The sequence below is a fragment of the Gymnoscopelus braueri genome (genome assembly GCF_963280865.1).
Source record: "Gymnoscopelus braueri genome assembly, chromosome: 17".
NCBI classification, from domain to species: Eukaryota; Metazoa; Chordata; class Actinopteri; order Myctophiformes; family Myctophidae; genus Gymnoscopelus; species Gymnoscopelus braueri.
In genome coordinates this window covers 25,763,064-25,784,976 of record NC_137617.1, presented here as the reverse complement: position 1 = coordinate 25,784,976, position 21,913 = coordinate 25,763,064, and the positions used below count along the sequence as shown (strand labels likewise).

At 42.5% G+C, this 21,913-nt stretch overlaps 1 protein-coding gene across 8 annotated transcripts in view; it reads right to left on the bottom strand.

Annotated features, from left to right (window-relative positions):
• LOC308105508 (rho GTPase-activating protein 23-like) overlaps window positions 1-21,913 on the bottom strand; it is a 63,078-nt gene that overhangs the window by 37,088 nt on the left and 4,077 nt on the right. For 6 of the 8 annotated variants that reach the window (XM_080456273.1, XM_080456277.1, XM_080456280.1 and 3 more), the window contains exon 1: window positions 8,951-9,086. The exons of the other annotated variants lie outside the window; for them this stretch is intronic. In XM_080456273.1, the coding sequence (XP_080312399.1) occupies window positions 8,951-9,004 (54 nt within the window). In that variant the 5' untranslated portion in view covers window positions 9,005-9,086. Of the gene's footprint in view, window positions 1-8,950; window positions 9,087-21,913 lie in introns of those variants that run through there. 8 annotated transcript variants of the gene reach the window in all.

The following is a 21,913-nucleotide window of genomic DNA, read 5'->3' as shown; positions in this document are numbered from 1 at the left end:
AGCTTTGAAGTTTTGAAAAATGAATGACAATAAAACCTTGATATGAATCACAGTTTAAATCCCAATATTACATAAAACAATGACAATTATATTTATCTTGTCAATATTGTTCAGCCCTAGTGGTACATGAATCTCGGGATGAATCAGGCACTGTGGCTACAAACGTTAGCTCCCTGCCCTGGTTGTTTGACCCAACGTGACCACCATTCACTGATGCTGGGCCGGGACATTCCGTAACCAAGGCCGGTCCAAAGACGGATTGTTCTTTTTGCTGAGACACAGCTGTTCTGAGATCAGCCTGGTCAAGTGCAGCCCTCAGTGGACACCAGTCTCCAGCATGGACCAGATCCGACCACAGGCCACCGGACAGTGTGACCAACACAGCTGTATCGGCCCATTGTTCTACATTAGACACTGGATCTTGTGTGACTGAGGAGGTGATGGGAGAAAACCGAGAGAGAGTGAGTGTGTGTGTGTGTGTGTGTGTGTGTGTGTGTGTGTGTGTGTGTGTGTGTGTGTGTGTGTGTGTGTGTGTGTGTGTGTGTGTGTGTGTGTGTGTGTGTGTGTGTGTGTGTGCGTGCGTGCGTGTGTTAGTGGTTATATTTCAAAGCAATGTACTAGGGGAAGTGACTTGAAAGGATACACAAGACATACAGTAGACAACTGATTACAATATCTCTGTAGAAGGACTGTTCAATAGCATGAGATGGAACTAGTCATAAGAAATACTGTTCCGGAGGAAAAAAATTATTTTACTGGATTCATTGAATTTGTAAGGGGTTACACAATCCTGTCTGGCACCATGGGAAAACATCTAAGAAAAAGCAATCCTCAGTCAACCTAAAGGAAACATTTATTTTATTGTAGATACATAGACACACTGCGGTGCGACTGAGGAGCTACTGTAACAACACTGCAGAGCTCAAGACCCTGATGCTGCAGAGCTCAAGACCCTGATGCTGCAGAGCTCAAGACCCTGATGCTGCAGAGTTCAAGACCCTGATGCTGCAGAGCTCAAGACCCTGATGCTGCAGAGCTCAAGACCCTGATGCTGCAGAGCTCAAGACCCTGATGCTGCAGAGTTCAAGACCTTGATGCTGCAGAGTTCAAGACTCTGATGCTAGACAGGAGGGTGTGGAGGGCAGCGATTCAAGAGTTCCGGCTAGTCACAGTAAACTCCTGAGTGTTAATTTAACTCAGAGGGTACAAATGGATAAAATAAAACTGAGGATTTTACTGTATATATACCAACATATTGTCCTTATCTTATGACTTCTTGACTCCTTGTTGCCCATGTACACCCAAGAGGAAAACATCTACAAATAGGTTTTTCTTGGGAGAGGAAAGGAAATATATTTCCAAATCCATCTTTATGAATTTTTTTTTTTTACTGATTTCTTTTACTGACATTTGGTAATCAAGTGAATGGTCGAACTCAGAGTGGCAAGACCAATGAGTTTTTTTTGTTTTTTTTTTATCCATATGCCTTTACAAAGAACAAACGGCTAGCCTTCGTCAGGGTATTACTTTATTTTATTTTTATCCCACGATTTTGTAACCATATTTTTTACACCCAGTGCCAATCTCTATGTAATCCTGGGCACTACACTCCCTCTGCCAACCTAGGGAGGCCAGGGCCGAGCTCATGCCTCCTTCAATGCATGAGAGCCAACTGACCTTCTTGTCACCTGACAGGGGAGTTTCCCTGGTTGGACGTAGCGCATGGAAGGAACACGTTATTCCAACCAGTTCCTTTCCCCTCCATCAGGCGCCCCGGCTGGCCAGGGGGAGGCAGTATAGTGACCAGGATTACTGCATGTTTTTGTGAGGGTACCTACCCTAGGGGACACGGGGAGAACATGCAAACTCCACACAGAAAGGGTCATATTACTGACATCATAGACTGGTCTGGACTCCATATTTGGCCATGCCTGACACTGAACTCCATATATGGGAATTAAAGGGACAGACAGACACGGGCACCACGGTTATTGTATAACCGGGTAGGGCATGCATTTCTACAATATATGTATTAAAACCAACCTGCTTATCGAGAGCAGTTAGGTGCTGCAGTGCGACTTGCTCAAATGTATATTGTTTCTAAACACACAATTTTGGCCCCAGACCTTGGCATTACCAGCACCACACTCTGAGCTAATAGGCTAGCTAAATAATGAACAGGTAAGCGCTGCACAGAGACAGAGCAGTCCCCAGAACATATGGAGGGAGGACAGTGGGGGTTGGGGTCGTGCCACAGTACTTGATCCCAAAAGCACTGGGCAGCAGCTGGGTGTCCAGATGGGGCAAGATGCCCCTCACCCTCCCAGAGAGATAGATTTTGATGGAGCTTTCTGGATCACAGGGGTAAAAGGGGGCACCGCACCCAGCCAACCACAAAGGCGCGCACGCTCACTCACACACACACACACACACACACACAGTCGCACACACGCACATTAGAAGAGACAGGCAATAGTAGCAGTGAACAGACTTTGTTGAATGCACCTGATGCCCCACGTCCACTGCCTCCACTCTTTTCTCTTTTCACTTTCTCCAGCTTTCATCTTGTTTTATTATCTTCCACTGTTTCATCTATCACTTTCTATCCAGCTCACACTCGTTTACCAGAATTTCTCCCCTCAGTGTCCCCCCACTTTCAATCCTCTCGTTTTTATATCTGACAGCTCTTTTTCTCTTTAGTGTGTGCACGCACACGCACACACGCACGCACACACACCATTCCATTGCTGAGCCGTAATCAACATCACTCTCTTTCATTGACACATTCCTGTGCAGCCCACCTGCTGCAGGAAGAATAGACTAGTGTTTGATAAGTAAATCTCTCTCTCCCTCTCTCTCTCTCATGTACACAGTCACACTGACACAAACATGCACCTTTCCCCAACAGACTGAGGTGGTAACCAACAGCTATCAGTGTGTTAAACAAGGGAGTATCAGGCCCCCTGGGCTAACCTTTCAACCTTGACCCACACAACATCCACCCACCTCATTCCCTTCTCACACACACACACACACACACACACACACACACACACACACACACACAGACACACACACACACACACACACAAACACTGCAGCTTCACAGAGCCTCATTGTCACGTCTGCATTTCACAGCAAGTCTCGGCCTGTACCCCAACCCCCCCCAACTACTAGCCCCCTTTCACCGTACAGAACAGAGGCAAACAAGCTTCTCATTCCTGTGTCCCTGTTGTACTGAGGGAAAAAAACAGAAAACACCACCGCCACAACAATCAGTCCCATCCGCTCCACGCCAATTTGGTTTACGACGCTCATTAAGCATTCACCACCCCATCCCCACCCCCAAAATAGGCCTACATATGCACACACTTCCACTTGAGCGGGTCTTTTTGCCAAGGGGTAAGAGGTCATACATGCCAATGGTACACTAAAAAGCTTTTGAACAGATGGGGTTGATGGGGAGATGATGGGAGACGTGCTGGTATGTTGTTCGCGACCCTTTGCTGCTTTGCTCTGAAGCAAAGCCAATTGTTTTTTATTTCCACTAGGCTGAAGGCAGGGCTGGAAATAATGTTTTCACCTGTGTGCGTGCGTCTGTCTGTCTGTCTGTCTGTCTATCAAATCAGGCGCTATAACAGCTCGCTTTACAGTATGTATTGTTCTATTAAACAAACTAACAGACATACAACCCATTTCTCCTCCTACAGAGCTATGTTGTAAAAACATCATATCATCAACGCAAAACCAATCAACCCAAAACTTGAATTACATTTTGCAGGGCCTCCATAGGGCATACCTCAATAGCGCTTTCACTACTGACCATACAAATGTGAAACATTGAATCGTACTGTATGTCGTGGAAATGCCATTTTTCCCCACGGATACCTCATGTGGCCGTAATCCATGCCAAGCAACGCTAGCTGCTAGTGTTGCTAACCAGTAAACCAGACAGAGTGACGAGTCTGGTGACCACAGAATAGCATTAACAAATGGCGAATAAGATTCGTTTGTTGGGGGGGTGAGTCGATGTAAATATTTCCATCATCAAATAACATGCACTTCAGCCCCGATATAAATCACAGAGGCAGTTGACGTGTCGAGTGCGACAACATCAAAACAAGCCGCACACATGCGCACTGATGATACAATGCTGGAGGGAGGTAGGGGCCTGCCTCCTGGCTTTAGTTTTGTGCTCCACTGAGCGCCCCTTTCTAGTAAATGTTGTACAGTTTGTACAAGGATACATCCTAACTCATGCATGCAACCTCTAGGCAAACCTATAATAGCTTGTCACAGCTTGTTATGAATTATGTGCTTGTTGACCCAAGTTGTAAAGAGACTTGTTACTGAAGTCTTCAATTTGTTTACTGAACTAACGTGATCCATTACCTTTGTTAAACAATAGCATTAACATTATCCATTACCTGGATAATAGTTGGACATCAGGATGTAACCAAGGTAGAGATGTTCTAATGCTAGAAAATCAAGTCAGCTTCCTCACTACAATATCTGATGCTGTTATCAATGGGAAATTTTCAATTAAGTGCACTATGTGAAGACTGACCATGAAGCATGAGTGCACTTCAAAATGAAGGTTACACACCAAAACACCATCATAGACAGTGCAGAACCAGAGCATACCAAGACACATAAGACACAATTGTTGTATTCTCAGCCTTTCCTCACTCTATCCAAATCTCATTAAGCAAACCAAACAAAATCATACCTGACCACTCAGCATTCAGTGCCCTCAATACCCTCATACATGTCAAACTACTTCTCCAAAGTGAGTGACACCCACAGCCACAACACTAGAGGGAGCGACCATGATCTGGCACCACCCAAATTTAGAACAAACATGGCAAAGTTCTCATTCTACTGTTCTGCCACCAAAATGTGGAATGCCCTGACACCAGCCATTAAAAGATATGTAACATTGGTTTCTTTCAAAATTGGCCTGACAAAACACCAAATCAGGAGACCAAAAGGGGAGGTGAATGTCATTTTCCCATCTCTTTTGTACGTATAGTGTTTGTATTTGTTGATGATACTGTATGTATTATTGTGTTAATTTTGTATGCTATGTTGATGAATTGAATACATAGGACCACAATGGAAACACGTTTTTGTGTTATCCTTTTAGCTTTAACGTCTTACTGTACCACGTGCGGTTTTACATTTCTGACTAATAAAGTATTCAATCAATAAAACTAAACAGAACCAACAACACACTCTGCCAGTCTAGCTTTCCAGGACAAGGGCATTTCTCATGAGTACATATAGTCAAGTTATGTGCCAGCTTGGAAACAGCTTATGGTGCTGACCACAGCTTCTGGCTGGCAAACCTGCCTCATGTCTATCACTCAGCATGGCACCAGTGTAAACACTCAGTGCTGAGGGTCAGTACCTGTCAGTGGGTTCAGCACCGCTCAGCATCTGACTGATGGCTCAATGTCTTGGGAAACACCACTGAATTTGGAAACGTCACTGTATAATGTAAGATGTCATGGAAACATCGTAAATCAAGGAAGAAGTCAGGTGAAAAATATATCTCAATGTAATATTTACCACTGTTGGTTGGATTTTTAAGCTAATTCTTGGAGCTTGCAGATATTACCTTATGAATGGACAATAAAAATGACTTGATGTTGATGGTACATTCTATCAGCTGTATGAGCAGGCAACCAGGCTACTGTATACTGAAAACATAGTTTGCTGGTAACACAGTAAAAATGGCTGGTAAATTCATGCATTTACCAGCAGTGCTGTAGGCCCATAGGCTATCTTACAGAGATGCAACTGTAACGCCCTGTGTTCACATGAAAGGAAACCAAGCTCAGCACATGCTGGAGGTCTGAGATTGGACAGATAGATAATGCCTGATTTATACTTAATTGTGCGCTGTGTTGTACACCAAAAATAGCAGTTCTACAAGCTTGTAGATCGGATATTTTCGTTGTGCAACATGAAACACAACTAGTATGAATCAGTTTTAAAACAAGAGGTGTACTTGACTAAGCACGCATATTCTGATGGGAGGAATATGGAGACAGATAATATTTGTAGTTAATCGAAGGCTATTTACAATAACAAATGACACTGATCATGCCCTGTATCGCTACTTCGAACTCATGCCATCTGGGCGAAGATCGCATCCTTTATAGCAACCTTTTCTTGCTATAAAGGTTCGTTATAGCAAGAGTTTTATCCCCTCAGCCATTGCAGCATTAAACAAACTGCCCCATCGATAGTAAGGTTTTCTGTGTATCGTGGGGACCTCATGTATTGTCTTGGTGTTGTGTTGTGTGATATGTTGTTTTGTGCCACATGGCTATGTGTTGTTTTTTGTTGTTGCTTTTGAACAGACTGTGAAGACAAATATCTCTTCGGGGACAATAAAGATTATTATTTCAACTTCCAGGAGGACACACTATTGTGTTGCATTGCAGAGTTGTCATTGAAGTGTACACATAATTTATTGTCTTTGCCACAAGTTACAACACAGCATTTGTTTTGAGTTTTCATATCTCCTGCTCAAGCTTGAACCAGCCTTGGAGCACAGTTGCTTGAGGGCAAAAGGACTGAACTGTACCTGTAACTGTCCACTTACAGATGATAGTTTGCCTTTAAATGTTAAATCAAAGTGTCATTCATTTTTACCAATAGTTCTGAAAAATAAACCAAAGCCATACGTGCATTATAATAAACTAACCGTAACAATTAGTACTTACTGACAGCCATGTAAATCAATATAACTGTCTGGCTGCCAAATGGTCAGGCCTAATCACCGGATACACTGAATGTGAACTGCACTAAAATAGGCGGTTATCAATTTCATATCATTGATCTACCCGGGCCACAACCCTAATGTTAAGTGGGCTATAACAGTTATTGTAAATGGTAAATGGTGCATTTATATAGCGCCTTTATCCAAAGTGCTTTACATAGATTGTGCATTACATTCACCCATTCACACACACCGATGGCGGAGGAAACCATGCAAGGCGCCAACCGGCTAATCGGGAGCAATTAGGGGTTCAGCGTCTTGCTCAAGGACACTTCGACACTAACTCTGGGGGAGCCCGGGATCGAACTGGAAACCTCGCGGTTGCCAGCCACTGCCGCCCCATTCCCATAGTCCCATCCCATAGGCTATTGTATTGGTAAGGAAAAGTTAGATAATGCTGGGTGTTACATTTGTAAGATTAGTAGTTCGGTTGCATCCGTTAAAAAGCAAGCAGATATTGTCAAAGTATAATTGTCTCCGCCAGGTCGAAAGGCATGGCCGAGACTATGTTTTGCACCCTGTCTGTCAGTCTGTCTGTCTGTCCGTCCGTCCGTCCAAGTGGTTCTGTCTGTGGACAGCTAATCTCCGGCACCATTGGCTTGATCGCAGCGAAACTGTGCACACACACTCCCTGGATGCCAGAACTGAACCTCTGCCCCAAATGTTTCACATGGGCCTGTCATAGCGCCACCAGGAGACCGATTTGTGATCAACACATTTTTTGACAGTACTCCCTACAGATTTTGTCCAAACATCACGCAAATCGTTACAGAGTATCTCAATAGTCATTAAACGAAATGGGTCATTCAGATTTTTCATATTCCATCCCGATTGGCAAAGATTGGCTTCCAAAGTTTGCAGGAGTGCTTTGTTTTGAACAAAATGCTTCAAATCATGAACACAACGTGCGATTTCCGTGAAATTTTGCACGCACATTCCCACTACACAAACCTTTGCCCTGCATTTTTCACATCTGCCATTTATAGCGCCACCAGGAGGCCAACTTATGTAAAACATTTTTTTTTATATTACTTCTTCAGATTTTATCCAAATTCCACGCAAATCGGTACATACTATAACTGTAGTCAAGTGATCAAGACGGATCCGTCCTATTTTTCATATTCCATCCTGATTGGCGAATTCCGAACATTGCTGGCCCACAATAACCTACCTGACCTGGCGGAAACCTGAGCTTCGAGGAGCACTTTTTCTAGTTTCAAATGAGTTTGGAATTAAACTTCAGTTTTCTGCACAGTGCACACTGTGAGAAGAGAATATAACAGTTACAATGTGTCTTCTGTCATTGACTCTGCATAATATGTGGGCTGGCATATGGAAATGCAGGCATTCGAACCCAATTTCTTATTGTCTTTCTGCCCACCCAGCCAACCGTGCTGCATTTCTGCTATGGGGGTGTAAACTGTCACAGCAAAGATATGTGGCACATTCCCTTAAGTCACTGGGGAATCACACAGTTATTTGCAGAATGCTTGCAGTGAGGAGATCGAAAACGAGTTGATGATCCACTTGTAAAAGTGGGCTCACACAAAAAAAAACTATGTTTATAACAAGTTAGATTTGACAGTCATAATTTACATAATTTAGTTACAGCTATTTGATGGGTGTCCCATTCTTCAGTTGGATGTCGTAGGCCTAGGCTCTCCTTCTCTCTCAAACAAAACTGCACTTCTTCAGCTAATTACTTATTCATGTTTTACATTATGTATTTCAATAGACCAGCTACAGCTTGCATTCTCTTGGGGGGGGACACGGGGGGCGTAGGACACGGTCAAGTGCATGAGAACCAAACCAAAACAACAATGTCCCACGACTCTGCAAGAGACACTCCTCCATGCTTGTTCTACAGTACACCAACATAGGCTATTAGGTTAATCAAGTTCTATACAGCAAACACGTGCGAAGTCTGCGAACGTACCGATATTAAAATGGATTTCAGTAAATCGATATTGTGTATATTTCCACTTGGAGAGGTTAGGGAGGGTTGAGAATGGTCCAAAGCCAGGCGAATGTCCGAGAAATGCCCATTGTAAAGGGTGACAAGTGTTTGTGTCCTCTTATAACATCTCAAATAAATAAATGAATGTCATTTCATAATTCATAGATAGCAGTGAAATACTTATGGGACGGGAGCGCACTTACTTCGGCGTCAGAGTGGGGAGGAATTCCAACAAGGCAAAAAGCAACTCCATTCATTGGACAGTTCGGAGCGTTTTCCCTCAAAGTCTGTGCTGCGTGATAAGTTACCAAATAAAAATAATTTAAAAAAAATAAAAAATAAAAAAAACTCTCCAATTATTGTACTGTCAACAACATTGCGGAGCACCAGTCGCACTCTGCTCCCCTCCCAGCCGTTCTACAGTCATCCAATGTTGCCAGGTTTTGCGAGAGGCACAAGCAACTGGGTCTATGAAAACAAGCCCCAAAAGATGTGGCCACATGAGATGCGACGCATTGTGAGCTTGTAGTTGTAGATCTGTTATTTTGCTAAATGTGGAATATTTTAACAACCACACAAATCTGGTACGGGGGTCCCTGGCACAAATGATAATTTCAGATGGGGGTCCGTGGACAAACAGACATTCATTTGGGGGTCCTTTAACTTGACATGAAACGTACTGTTTGAGAACCACTGGTTTAAACAACTCAAAACATTTGGAAACAAGCCAAAACTTAGCCCACAAAAAAAACCAAAGTGCCGCAACAATATTCACAGGCAACATTACAGAAAAATAAGCCCCAAAGTCGCTTATAATAAGCAGACCTGGCAACGCTGCAGGCAGCAGCATCAGTGAGCCCGCCTAGAGTACAACAAAGGTGACGCCCCGCCCACGCTAGGATGGGCGTAGTAATGATGCATGATGAGAGAGAGAGAGAGAGAGAGAGAGGGGCTGCAGCTGCAGCCCAGCCCCACCGCAGTCATCATTTACATGTTCATATCAAAGAGTTATGATGAATGAACACTGTTCACCAGCTTCACGTTCATAAAACGGACACTGTAATTAAAGCTCGGCAGTGGAAAGTGCAAATGCTGAGCAATTTGACTGCCATCATTTTTAACACTTTAATTGTTTCCCATCTGGACTGCTCAAAGGCCAGGAAAATGTCCATGTAGTATATATGCTGTAGGTCTATCTATCTATCTATCTCTAGGATATCTATATATCCTATCTATACAATCTATCTATATTTAACAGCTACACCATTGACTCACAGAAAGAGTCGTATTAACCTATCATACAGTTTTCCTTCGGTTTATATATGTCATGTGGACTATTTCTCTTTTTTAGTTAGGTCTTTTAAGTTAATTAAACTCTGTTCACTGCCAGCTGACCAATAACATGTTTTATTGCATGTACAAGACAGACATACTGTAGGGCTACTACTTGACTCTGAAAGCTAGCTGTCCCACTGCTACTGTACTGTAGCTACCAGTAAACTGCATTACAGAGATGACACAGAGTCGGGGACACAAGGACCATCTCTATTCACTGACTACAGGACTACACCAGTAGACTAATTGGACACAGACTCGAGGACAATATGGACCATCTCTTTTCTTTGTTTCAGGGGGTTTGCTGCTGTTGTTATTTTCACTTGATGCATCAATCACCATGGATTTCTTTGGAAATGTATCAATTTTGCAGAGATTTCATACAAAGACTGACAAAGTAGCCTACAGGGCACACTGGTACAGATCGACCATATTATTGCAACGTCCTTGGTTCAATTCTGGATGGAGATCCAGTTTCATGTCTCTCTACTGTCCTAAAGGGAAGACAGACATCTTCAGATGCCAGAAAAGTTCCTTGAAAGAAACTTTGCTTTTACATTTATTCCTCATTGAGCAAGTGAAAACAATGTGCAAGGCAATTTTATTTGTATAGCACATTTCAACAACAAGGCAATTCAATGTGCTTTACACAGAACACCAAGTAAAGGAAACACAATTATACAATGACATTAGGATGCATAAAACAAAATAAGTAAAACAAAAAAAACTGATACAATTACAGTACAGTGCATGTGTGCATTCTAGCATTTCATAGGTAAGCATGGTGGCAATATCCAAGGTTCAAAGCATAACAGGCATTCATAAACTGTCCAGTTACTACTGTCCTGTCATAAAATGTCCAGTTTTTAATGTATACTGTATTTTAGTTAAAACACTTTTACCTTTAGGCTACATGTACTACAGACTTGCACATACTGTATTCTCAATACATGTTTTATATACTTCATATTTGTTACAACCATCATATTTTAAGCTACAGTTAGTGTTTTATATATATTTATATAATGTATTCCTTTTCCTACCTCCATGTGTAGAGTTTGCTATCATTTTTGGCTACCTTGTACTTAAAAGCGAGTAGCAGTTCTTTGGTCTTTGTAAATACTTTCATTGTAGCCTATAGTGTTAAACTACTTGTAATGGCTAGAGTGGCTATAATGTAAAATCATTAGATAGATAGTTGCTGCCGTTTGAAATGTGCCCCAATTTCACTAGGCACACAGATCAATTGAATGGATATGGACATGTCTATTAGACAGTGGTCTACTAGTTGAGCATCTCACACCATTGATTTGACTGCTAACTATTGTGTACATTTGAAATGGTCTCAGTAAACTGTTGCATAATGTCCACTATATTCGTGTTTGCAATTATCACAGATATTGTGTTAATGTAGTGACACTTTATGCACAGTAGCCTACAGTATGACAGATCTGTCTGCCTTGACTTGGTAGTCATTCTGAAAAGAATAATTAATTACTTTTTTTAAAACATTTTTACTGGGATAATATCCCATGCTCTGGAGGGGCGGTCACAGATTTCGATATAGCAGACAGAGTGCTGTGAAGTAAAAAAAATGCACATTTCACTGAACAGGATAATAACAGTCGATGTCATGAGATGTCGAAAGATCATCTGCAGGCCTTCAAAAACTTGTTGCGAATGCGGAAGGAGGCGCGCCTCCGCCCAAGTGGAGCTTACTATGAAACCGTGCTCGGGTTGTGTGTGTCTCCGTCTGTCTGTGGCACTGCCTGTGTGCAGCCGCGCCCCCATGTCACTCACGCTCTCATTGGCTGCTGACAGATCTCAGAGTGGAGCGGCGCTGCCTGTGTGCAGCCGCGACCCCATGTCACTCACGCTCTCATTGGCTGCTGACAGATCTCAGAGTGGAGCTTACTATGAAACCAACCCAATCGCCCCGCAAACACGGTGAAATAGCACGGATTGACAAACGGCAATTCCGTGCATAGATGACTAGGAACTCCAAAACTCTGTGCATAGGAGAACCATATTCCCCCCCCATAATTTATATATACTAGTCCATACCCGGTTGACGCATCCATGGGGGGATATGCGCACATGATCTGGCAACCCGGGAGCCATTCATCCCATAGCTGGGCAGCCGTAACCATGGTGACATTCTTTTACATAAAAATGCGAATAAACAGTTGACAGTTGGGGAAATCAAAAAAACGGGCTTCACAGTTCCGTGCACATGGTAATGTGGTCAATGGCTGTGTGCAATTTCAGATCAATAGCTCCAGCCACTGAGGAGAACCGGGCAGAACAATTTTGGTCTCACCAGATTTTGGTCTCACCAGAGGTTTGTGGAATTATAGGAGGAGATATATATATATACACGCAAACACACACACACACACACACACACACACACACACACACACACACATATTTATCTACATAATTTGTTTCCTACCATATATCTGTACTGTATTAGTGTGACATTGTGTCAATTCCCTGTTGTCAAACCTTGTTAATATATTTATATTTCAAACTGCTCATCAGTTATGTAGACTGTCTGTCTGTCTTTCAAGAGCAGGGATGTCCAGTTGTCCACACAAAACACAGTAGTGCAGTCCAGTTTAGATGCCAAGTCAACTTTACATCAGCAGAAAAAATTAAGCCGCTATCTTATTTTTGTTACAACACTGGCATACCATGTTTTTATTATTTGTTTATCTGTAAACTCAGTGTTTCACTTTTTGTCAGTCTATAGCCTGCTGTGTGTTTTTCTGTGTACCTGAATTCTGTAACAACTCATATATAGCCTACTTTGTCATGAGTCAGTGTCTTGCAACGGATATAGCCGATCTACAAGCTCATAACGCGTGGTGCTGTGACGCGTTGTGAGCTCGTAGATCTGCTATTTTCGGTGCGAGGCACGGTGCACAGCCAAGTAAAACTTAGGCTTAAAGTATTCTGTGGGAGAATGGTGAGGCCTGCCCTGCGGCGGCTGTAGAGCGTGTGCGTGGCTCGTGGTCACTGGAGCGAGACGCAGCCTCGATGCTGATGTTAGCCGACAGTCCCCTCGGGCCACAGGAGGGAGTACACTCACACACACACACACACACTACAAACTGAGTCACTCATTATGTAATAGCAGTGAATAACACCATTGGGGAGAAAAAAGGGAGAGAAAGGCTGAGATATTCTAGTTCACTCTTATACACCCTCTGCTGGCCTGGCTTCAGTTTACACGTGCACGCACGTGTGCACACACACACACACACACACACACACACACACACACACACACACACACACACACACACACACACACACACACACACACACACACACACACACACACACACTCACACACACACACACACGCGCACGCGCACACAGCATCCAAAGCTGATCATGGGTTTCTTCTTTCACCAAGTCCACGCCCCACGCAGACAGTGTCCTCCTAATGAAATTGCTTCCTGTCCAGAGATTTCTTGTAATGAAATAAATAAATCTACACAACAGACCAGTCTTTTCAGGGAGTTGGACTTGAGGCTGTCATCCTATCAAAAGGCCCTAAGCTCATGTCCACATGGTAGCCAATGTGTCCTTGGAAGTAGATCTGTTTGCAAATAGAACCTTTCATGAGAATATTATTTTAATGATAATGAACACAGATTATTTACATAGTCTGTGAGTTTTGTGAGTCTTTTGCTTTGAGAATTCTGTTATATTTTAATATTATAAAATCATTACTTTTTTTGTCCAATAGCAACAATCGTTTGCTCTGACATGCAATCATCATTGTGCAATCACCAGCAAGTAGATTGAGTAGAATGGCTAAATGCTATTATGTAAGCCCTGGTAGCTCACGTCAACTAACATCATCTTGTTGGAAGTGACATTTGAATGAAGAGTAAAGAGTCCTCACTAGTACATCACTTTATGTCAGGTCATGTCACTTGGCGTTGCAATATTCTATCATAGTGCAGATGAAGAGATAACTACTATCTCTACTCAAAATCAGGAGAAACAAGTAGTGACTCATTTTTTTTAGTACTGTTGTGTACTACCCACTCTCAATTTGGTGTCCCTATTTTGGGCATGTTATTGTAGGTGAAATTTGCGTGTGACACAGACATACGACGAAGTATAAAATATATAAGCCTTAAATTGGTAGTCAGATTAAACCGATTTAGTTGGATGTAAATAATCATTTTGAAAATGTTCAAGTAAATTAATTTTGTAATAAATCAAATGATAAAATACAGACTCCTCCATTATTTGTTTAATTAAAAAAAGAAAGAAAAAACTGCTAATTTTTTTTATCAATAGTTGTAACCTACTACAGTATAAAAGAAAGTGTATCATTTGTTGGTCTAAATAAAAGTCAAAGTTCCACAAGGTATAGTATAATCATATCCAGTATTAACGGTAAATGATGTTTCATTCCCATTAGGGAACAGTTTGAAATCATACTTATAACTTAAGCACCTCTTCAGTAATATCAGTGGTAATTGATTTGATAACGTTTACACTGAAAGTGTAAAAAGTAAAAACGGACCTATAATGGCTAATTTTTACTTTCAGAGTTAATGTAACACTTGACGGGTATTTGAAAGTGTTGTCGGCTTTTCAAATCAAAAATGCATCTTTCTTTGTCTGTGCGTTTCCATGGAATGGAAGAGATTTCTTGGAATCAGGTTCTCAATCAAAAGAAATGAGGGGTCGATATGAAAATATCCCTAAACAAAGGGGCCCGTCGTTTCCTTAGAAAATATCACACCTCTGTCCAGATATCGTGACACCGATAAGCAGGACACAATGGCACCGCAGGGGTCTTTATCCTAAATCCCTGATGCCCCAATGAAAGCATGGCTGGTGAAATTTAATCTAGACATGGCGTTGGAATTGGAAAGTGATGGTGATAGGGAGGTGGAATCTGTAGGATGTGTGTGTGTGTGTGTGTGTGTGTGTGTGTGTGTGTGTGTGTGTGTGTGTGTGTGTGTGTGTGTGTGTGTGTGTGTGTGTGTGTGTGTGTGTGTGTGTGTCTGTGTGTCTGTGTGTCTGTGTGTGTGTGTGTCTGTGTGTCTGTGTGTCTGTGTGTGTGTGTGTGTGTGTGTGTGTGTGTGTGCGATGTGCGTGTGTGTGTGTGTGCGATGTGCGTGTGTGTGTAGCGGAGGCACTAATCTGGCCTTGTCCTGAAAGGGGCTTCATCTTAGGCGGGGGGGGGGGGATCCCAACACGTCCCCCAACCATTCCCCCCTCCCGTTGTCAACATCAATCCCTCTCCCAGCATGTCGTGTACCATGATCTGCTCATCAGCTGCTTCACCTCCACCTCCTCCTGTGCAATTACACCCACCCTCCAATCTATGATGGTAGAGAGGCCTCCTGGGAAACAGAAGGTGCCTGGTTCAATTCCCAGGCCCCAGCGAAGTGTCCATGAGCAAAACACTTAACCTTACTTGCAGTGATATCTATGCTATCACTGCACGTATCCCTACAGGCTGGGGCAGTACCTGTCAACAGGGAGTGTTGGGTGGGAGGAGTAGGGCGATGGCTCTACATCCTCCCGGTGGGATCAGTAGGATACAACAAGAGTGACACTCAAATGTGTGTGGGGAGGAAATAATTGGCATAACGACTAAATTGGGGAGAAAAAGGGGTAAAAAGTTTTAAAAATATATATAATAAATAATAATAATAACTTACTAAGCTTTTGAGAGTATCTTTAGGTTTTGGCATTTGTAGGTGTCTCTCTTTTCAAAATGGCGGAGATGTCATTTAGACAGAAAACTCACTGTATAGTACAACAAACATCTGTCAGTGTCCTCTTGTTTTTGCACTGGCACGGTGTGTGTGTGTGTGTGTGTGTGTGTGTGTGTGTGTGTGTGTGTGTGTGTGTGTGTGTGTGTGTGTGTGTGTGTGTGTGTGTGTGTGCGTGTGTGTGTGTGTGTGTTTCGGGGTTCACGCCATCTGTCTATTTACAGCACCACAAGAGAGATTTCCCTAAATATCTAATCCACCTAAATCCCTTTCAGCATGACGATGGACAGGCTGTGGTGTGGGGTGAACTGGCCACTAGAGGGCCTCAGACTGCTGGCTGACAAATTTTCTGTTTGTTTGCTAGGGTCACAAAGGGGCATGGATGGATTAGGATGAAGTGCACATGGAGGTCTTACCAGGCCAAGACAAATATGTACATACAAAGATAGGAGAAACTACAGTGCATACACTGACTGCATTCACACACATTGAGCATTCTTTATATATGATTACATGTAATATATATACCACCTTCCTATGACCTGTCTGCCTCTCTCTCCCCACTACAACGATATCTGACATTGTTTTTTACATATCGTTGTCGTTTCTGGGCAGAAACCTCTTATCTCCATATCTTTCGTATATTAATGCCCTACTTCGTCATATTACAGTGTCACACAAAAGTATCAGATCTACAAGCTGAAAACACGTTGCGATGTGACTTGCAGATTGACTATTTTTGCTTTTGAATGCTGAAAAGTTACAGTTTTGGACATACAGTATGAGGCTTCTACAATGATACATACTGTATGCGTACATATGTGTAGGCCTATATACGTGTACATATATACTTACACATACATACATATGTATACACAACACACACTCACACACACAGTATATGTATACACACAATCACAGAAAGAGCAGTCAGACGAGGGTCCAGTCATGTTTTAACCACATAAACCCAACATACTTTGTTGTAAGTCAGTTGAGTTCGCAGAAATAGACAATCTAAAAATTGCGTTGCATTTTGAGCCTGGAGGTCAACTACTTGCACCGAATGTTCACCTATTTTCGGCGAATGTTCACCTATAACGACATGCCCAGAATAGGGACGGGTCATGCGGTTAACTTTCCTCCAGGGATAGGTCGTCATCGCACTGATTCATTGAGTCAATCATTTCTCTGTGGCTGCTGCTCTGAGAGATGTTGGGCTTTTATAGGACACTCAGTTTGTATCAGCCTCACTATAGCGGGCCAAGTCACCATCGTACACACAGTACCCATCTCTGGACTAGAATAATGACCTTGTTCTTACTGGAGCTCAAGACAACTGAAAGACTTTCAAACAAACATACCTCAGAAAACATCATTTTGACCTTAACCACTTAAACCCTCAATACTTAGTAAACCTGACCTGAGTTGGCTCTGTACTTGATCCGCTCTTTTTCCCCCTCTACACCAAATCTTGTTGTCCAAATTGTGCCATTGTACAAGCACGGCGCATTGTGTGCTTGTAGATCTGCTATTTTTGGCGAATGTTCCACCCAGAATAGGGATGCCAAGGTTCAAGTGGTTAAAAAGCAACGGCTGTCATGATATTTCAGAGGTTTACCACTTCTCTTCTACACTACGTTAATGTTATTGTGAGATATTCATGCCAGCTATTCTCTTTTTGAGAGTAGATGACATTTTTTATCCCAAAGCAATACTGTATATTTGGAAATGTCAATTCTGTTATTTGGAATGGTAGAATGGTGTTTTGATTTCAATTCCGTATGTGACATAATTTAGTGTGTATTTTAGAATCATTTTAATATTAAAGTCTCTCTTTTTGTCTTTTCTCTCTCTCTTTCTGACTCACTCTCTTCATTCTTTCCTCAGAACGTTACATCTCCTGAGTCCTGTCCGAATCTCTGAGTTCTGATTCCACTGCATTAACGCACTGGACAATCTACCCGTTTCAGTGTTTTATATAACCCTGCTATAACCCTAAAATGTACATATGTTATCCCTACAGACAGCACACGTCAATCTCACATAGCATACAGTAGGCACACACCATTACACAACAACCTTAATCCACTGGATTTAAACCCACCACCCACCATGCTCTCTATAGTGCAAACACACACACACACACACACACACACACACACACACACACACACACACACACACACACACACACACACACACACACACACACACACACACACACACACACACACACACACACACACACACACACACACACACACACACACACACACACACACACACACACAGAGAGAACCCATTCTTGCCTGTGCTATGTCCTATCACACATGCAATCCTACTATACAATAATGTCGCATCCAACACATTGACTTCCACCATTAATAATTGCTGTGAGATGGTTTCTTGCAACAAGAAAATTCCCCATGCCAGTGTCACATTTTCGTTCTATCTGGATTGACACCATGAAACAAACACGCGCACATGCACACTCGCACAATTTGGCAGCGTGAACCTTAAGCTAAAGAGGGCACAGCGCATTATAATCACCTCCTGCACCATTTGATCCCAACATAGATTCAGCGCCCACAGTGTAGACAATTAAAATGATGTCCTCGAATCAGTGCAAACTGCAAACACTGTGAACATTTTCAACCAGACCGTATGCAAAACTAAAAGCCAAGTCAGGCTCTATCCGGTTTAGGTTCATGGAAATATCTCTATCTAGGACACCTGTGGTCCGGGGACCACTGGTGGGCCGTGGGCACCCAAATAATTGTCAAAACAATACGATTTTAATGATAATATAACACCAATATATATATATATATAAAGATCATGTCATGGCATTTTTTCTGTGTATACCAATTGATCAATTGATCCAAGCCCGAACACAATCGATTGATTGATCATTCAAATCATGATCTGAAAATGCACGCAGCCCACCCATCTGACCACTTAACCGCGGCAGCTAGAAGTGGTCAGATGGGTGGGCCACGAACGCTTTGGAGATTTTCAAGTGGGCCCTGATCCAGATAAGGTTGAGAACCACTGGTCTACTGTAGGACGTGAGCTAACGATCCCTCGTATTACTAAGCTACTGTAGGGTGAATAATTGTGTGGAAAACTAGATTGGCTGTTGTAGGGTAAAAGGGGGGTTGGGATCTACAAGCTTACAATGCAGCACGTTGAGCTTTGGTGTAGAGGGAAAAAAAGAGTGGGTCTAGTATGGAGACCTGAGGAACCTTGGTCAGCGAAGTATCTAGGTCAGGATTTAAGTGTCTGAATGTTTAGGGTACACAAGATGAGACAAGGCTATGGTCACACACAAACACACATTATACTGCGCAAAGGAACACACTACATCATTATGCTCTCTTTGGAGGACAGCAGAAGAGGACCCTCAGGACGAAACATTATCAGGTCAGGACCACACACACACACACACACACACACACACACACACACACACACACACACACACACACACACACACACACACACACACACACACACACACACACACACACACACACAGAAATAACTCATCGTTCTATTTATAGCCCCGCAAAAGCTGAATGAACCAGAGCAGAAAGTGAGCACACACACACACACATGAATACACATGTATGCGCATGTAAACATCAAAGTACACAAAGGCAAAGTCTATTGCACAATCTCACATATGGTCCATCACCCCTCTGGGGTTGTGAGTAGTGTGTGTGTGTGTGTGTGTGTGTGTGTGTGTGTGTGTGTGTGTGTGTGTGTGTGTGTGTGTGTGTGTGTGTGTGTGTGTGTGTGTGTGTGTGTGTGTGTGTGTGTGTGTGTGTGTGTGTGTGCGTGTGTGCGTGTGTGCGCGCGTGTGTGTGTGTGTGATATCAGGTCACAGATGGTGCACCATCATTTAAATATCCATCACCTTGGCTGCCGGCTGCAGCTCACTGATGATGATGTGAGATCTGCAGGAACAAAGACATCAGCACCAACGGACCAGCAGCATGAACATGTCTTTATTTAGTAGAAACAAGCATCAGGAAGGAGCATTATTCGTAGTAGTATTAGTATTATCGGTGTTGTTGCCGTCGTAGTAGTAGTAATAGCAGTAATAATGATGTTGATAATAATAATATAGAAGTAAATTAATATATTTGGTTTCCTAAAGTAACAAAATATAGGACATTGACCACTTAAAACCCTCTAGGCTTAGTAAACTGAACCTGAGTTGTCTCTCTACATGGACCGCTTTTTTTTTTCTGTCTTAACCCATTTAGACCTGAGGCCGATTCTAAGAACGCTTTCTAAATCCTGACCTTCCTGAGTTTTCTGAAAAACTTCAAAAATGTATTCAAATATTACAACAAATGTATGTTGCTATATATTGTAAATAGCAACAAGAACCCAAAAAGGGGTTCCCGTCTTTAAAGATATAGTTACAAGTAGGGGTTCCCGCCCAAAATGGGTAACCAAATCTACGCCAAAATGATCCAATCTAGATTTACTATTTTTGGCTAATGTTGCCCCCATGAATATGGATGCTGGGGTTCAAGTTCAACTCCTTACACTTTTCATTCATTATTGATCCCTTTGAATATAGATTTGTGTAAATTTTATTTTGTTAAGTGGTTTGGCAGTGATACGGTATTGCGGGGGGGAAACAAAGCAGCGATGGCAGACGGGAAAAACAAACTGTTCCATGGAGTTGAAACAATGGCTGGAGAGGCCTGATGGGCTGCAGTGGGGCTCGTTTTTCACCGGAATGCCACATTCCTCACTCATTTCATCATCAGCCATGATTTCAGCATATTGTTTGGTGCAGTATGTCCACATGCATGAATTCAATGGCGAGCAATGAAAAGCAGCTGCAAAAACACATCGTGTGTGTGTGTGTGTGTGTGTGTGTGTGTGTGTGTGTGTGTGTGTGTGTTTGTGTGTGCGCGTATGCGTGTGTGTGTTGATATATATATGTCAGGAGCTATTTCCTCCCCTTCTATTGGTGGACGTCAAAATGGATAGTGAACATAACTGAAGTTACATACATTACATAATTCAGATTCCATTAGAGACGACGGCGGGAGGGGGGGGGTGCGGTGTCACTGATGAAAGCACACACACACACACACACACACACACACACACACACACACACACACACACAACCTATCTTAATGGCCAGCTACAGTAAAGGGCTCCAAAGACTATGTTTAGCCATTGACGGTTTCGACCCACCCTTTCACTGTAAGAATATCCATCTTAACGAGCCGCTGAATTACGACGTAATCCTCCCTTTTAGACTAGAGTGTTACTTATTTTAATTTGTCTACAATACAGTTGCCCATACTCCAGAGTTTTCTTGAAAGAAATGAACATCACGATCCCCCAGGCCACTGTGTTTCTTTCAGGACATTAGCAAATTATTTAAGAATACTGCACTGGAAATCGACTGGAGCTCATGTTTAAAGACCAACGAAAATTATGTTCGTCTTATACATAACCTTGTAAGACGAACACATTCCGTGGTACACTTGAATGCTTGACTTCCCTCATCTCTTACTTTCTTTTAAGTTCTCTTTTAAGTTCTCTCACTTTTGTTCAGCGTCTAAAGAAGTCAAGTCAATTTGATACATAAAGCACTTTTAATAACAACCAGAGTTGACCAAAGTGCCTTTAACAGAAGGTTAAAACATGAGAGTTAAAGCTGCATAAAATACAACCAATATGACATTTTGCAAAGAACAAAATATAGAAAGGAGCATGCATGACATGGAGAAAGGTTTAAAAGGGTTGAAAGGCCAGGAAAAAAAGGTATGTTTTGTGTCTTGATCTAAAAGTGTAGTTTTGGGGCAGCAAGAGAAAGAGAAACATCACCCTTTTGCTTCTACCAGGTTCACGGGACCATAGAAGCATCTGGTCAGAGAATCTGCAGTACATGACTACAGTACAGTAGAGGTGTTGAGGGGGCACAGTAACTCAGACATTTAGGGTGGTGCTAGTCCATCTAAAAATAAACGTTTAATAAAGAAGAGCTGCGTAGTTCAACATATCACACTATTGAAGGGAGTTTCACAGTGGGCACAG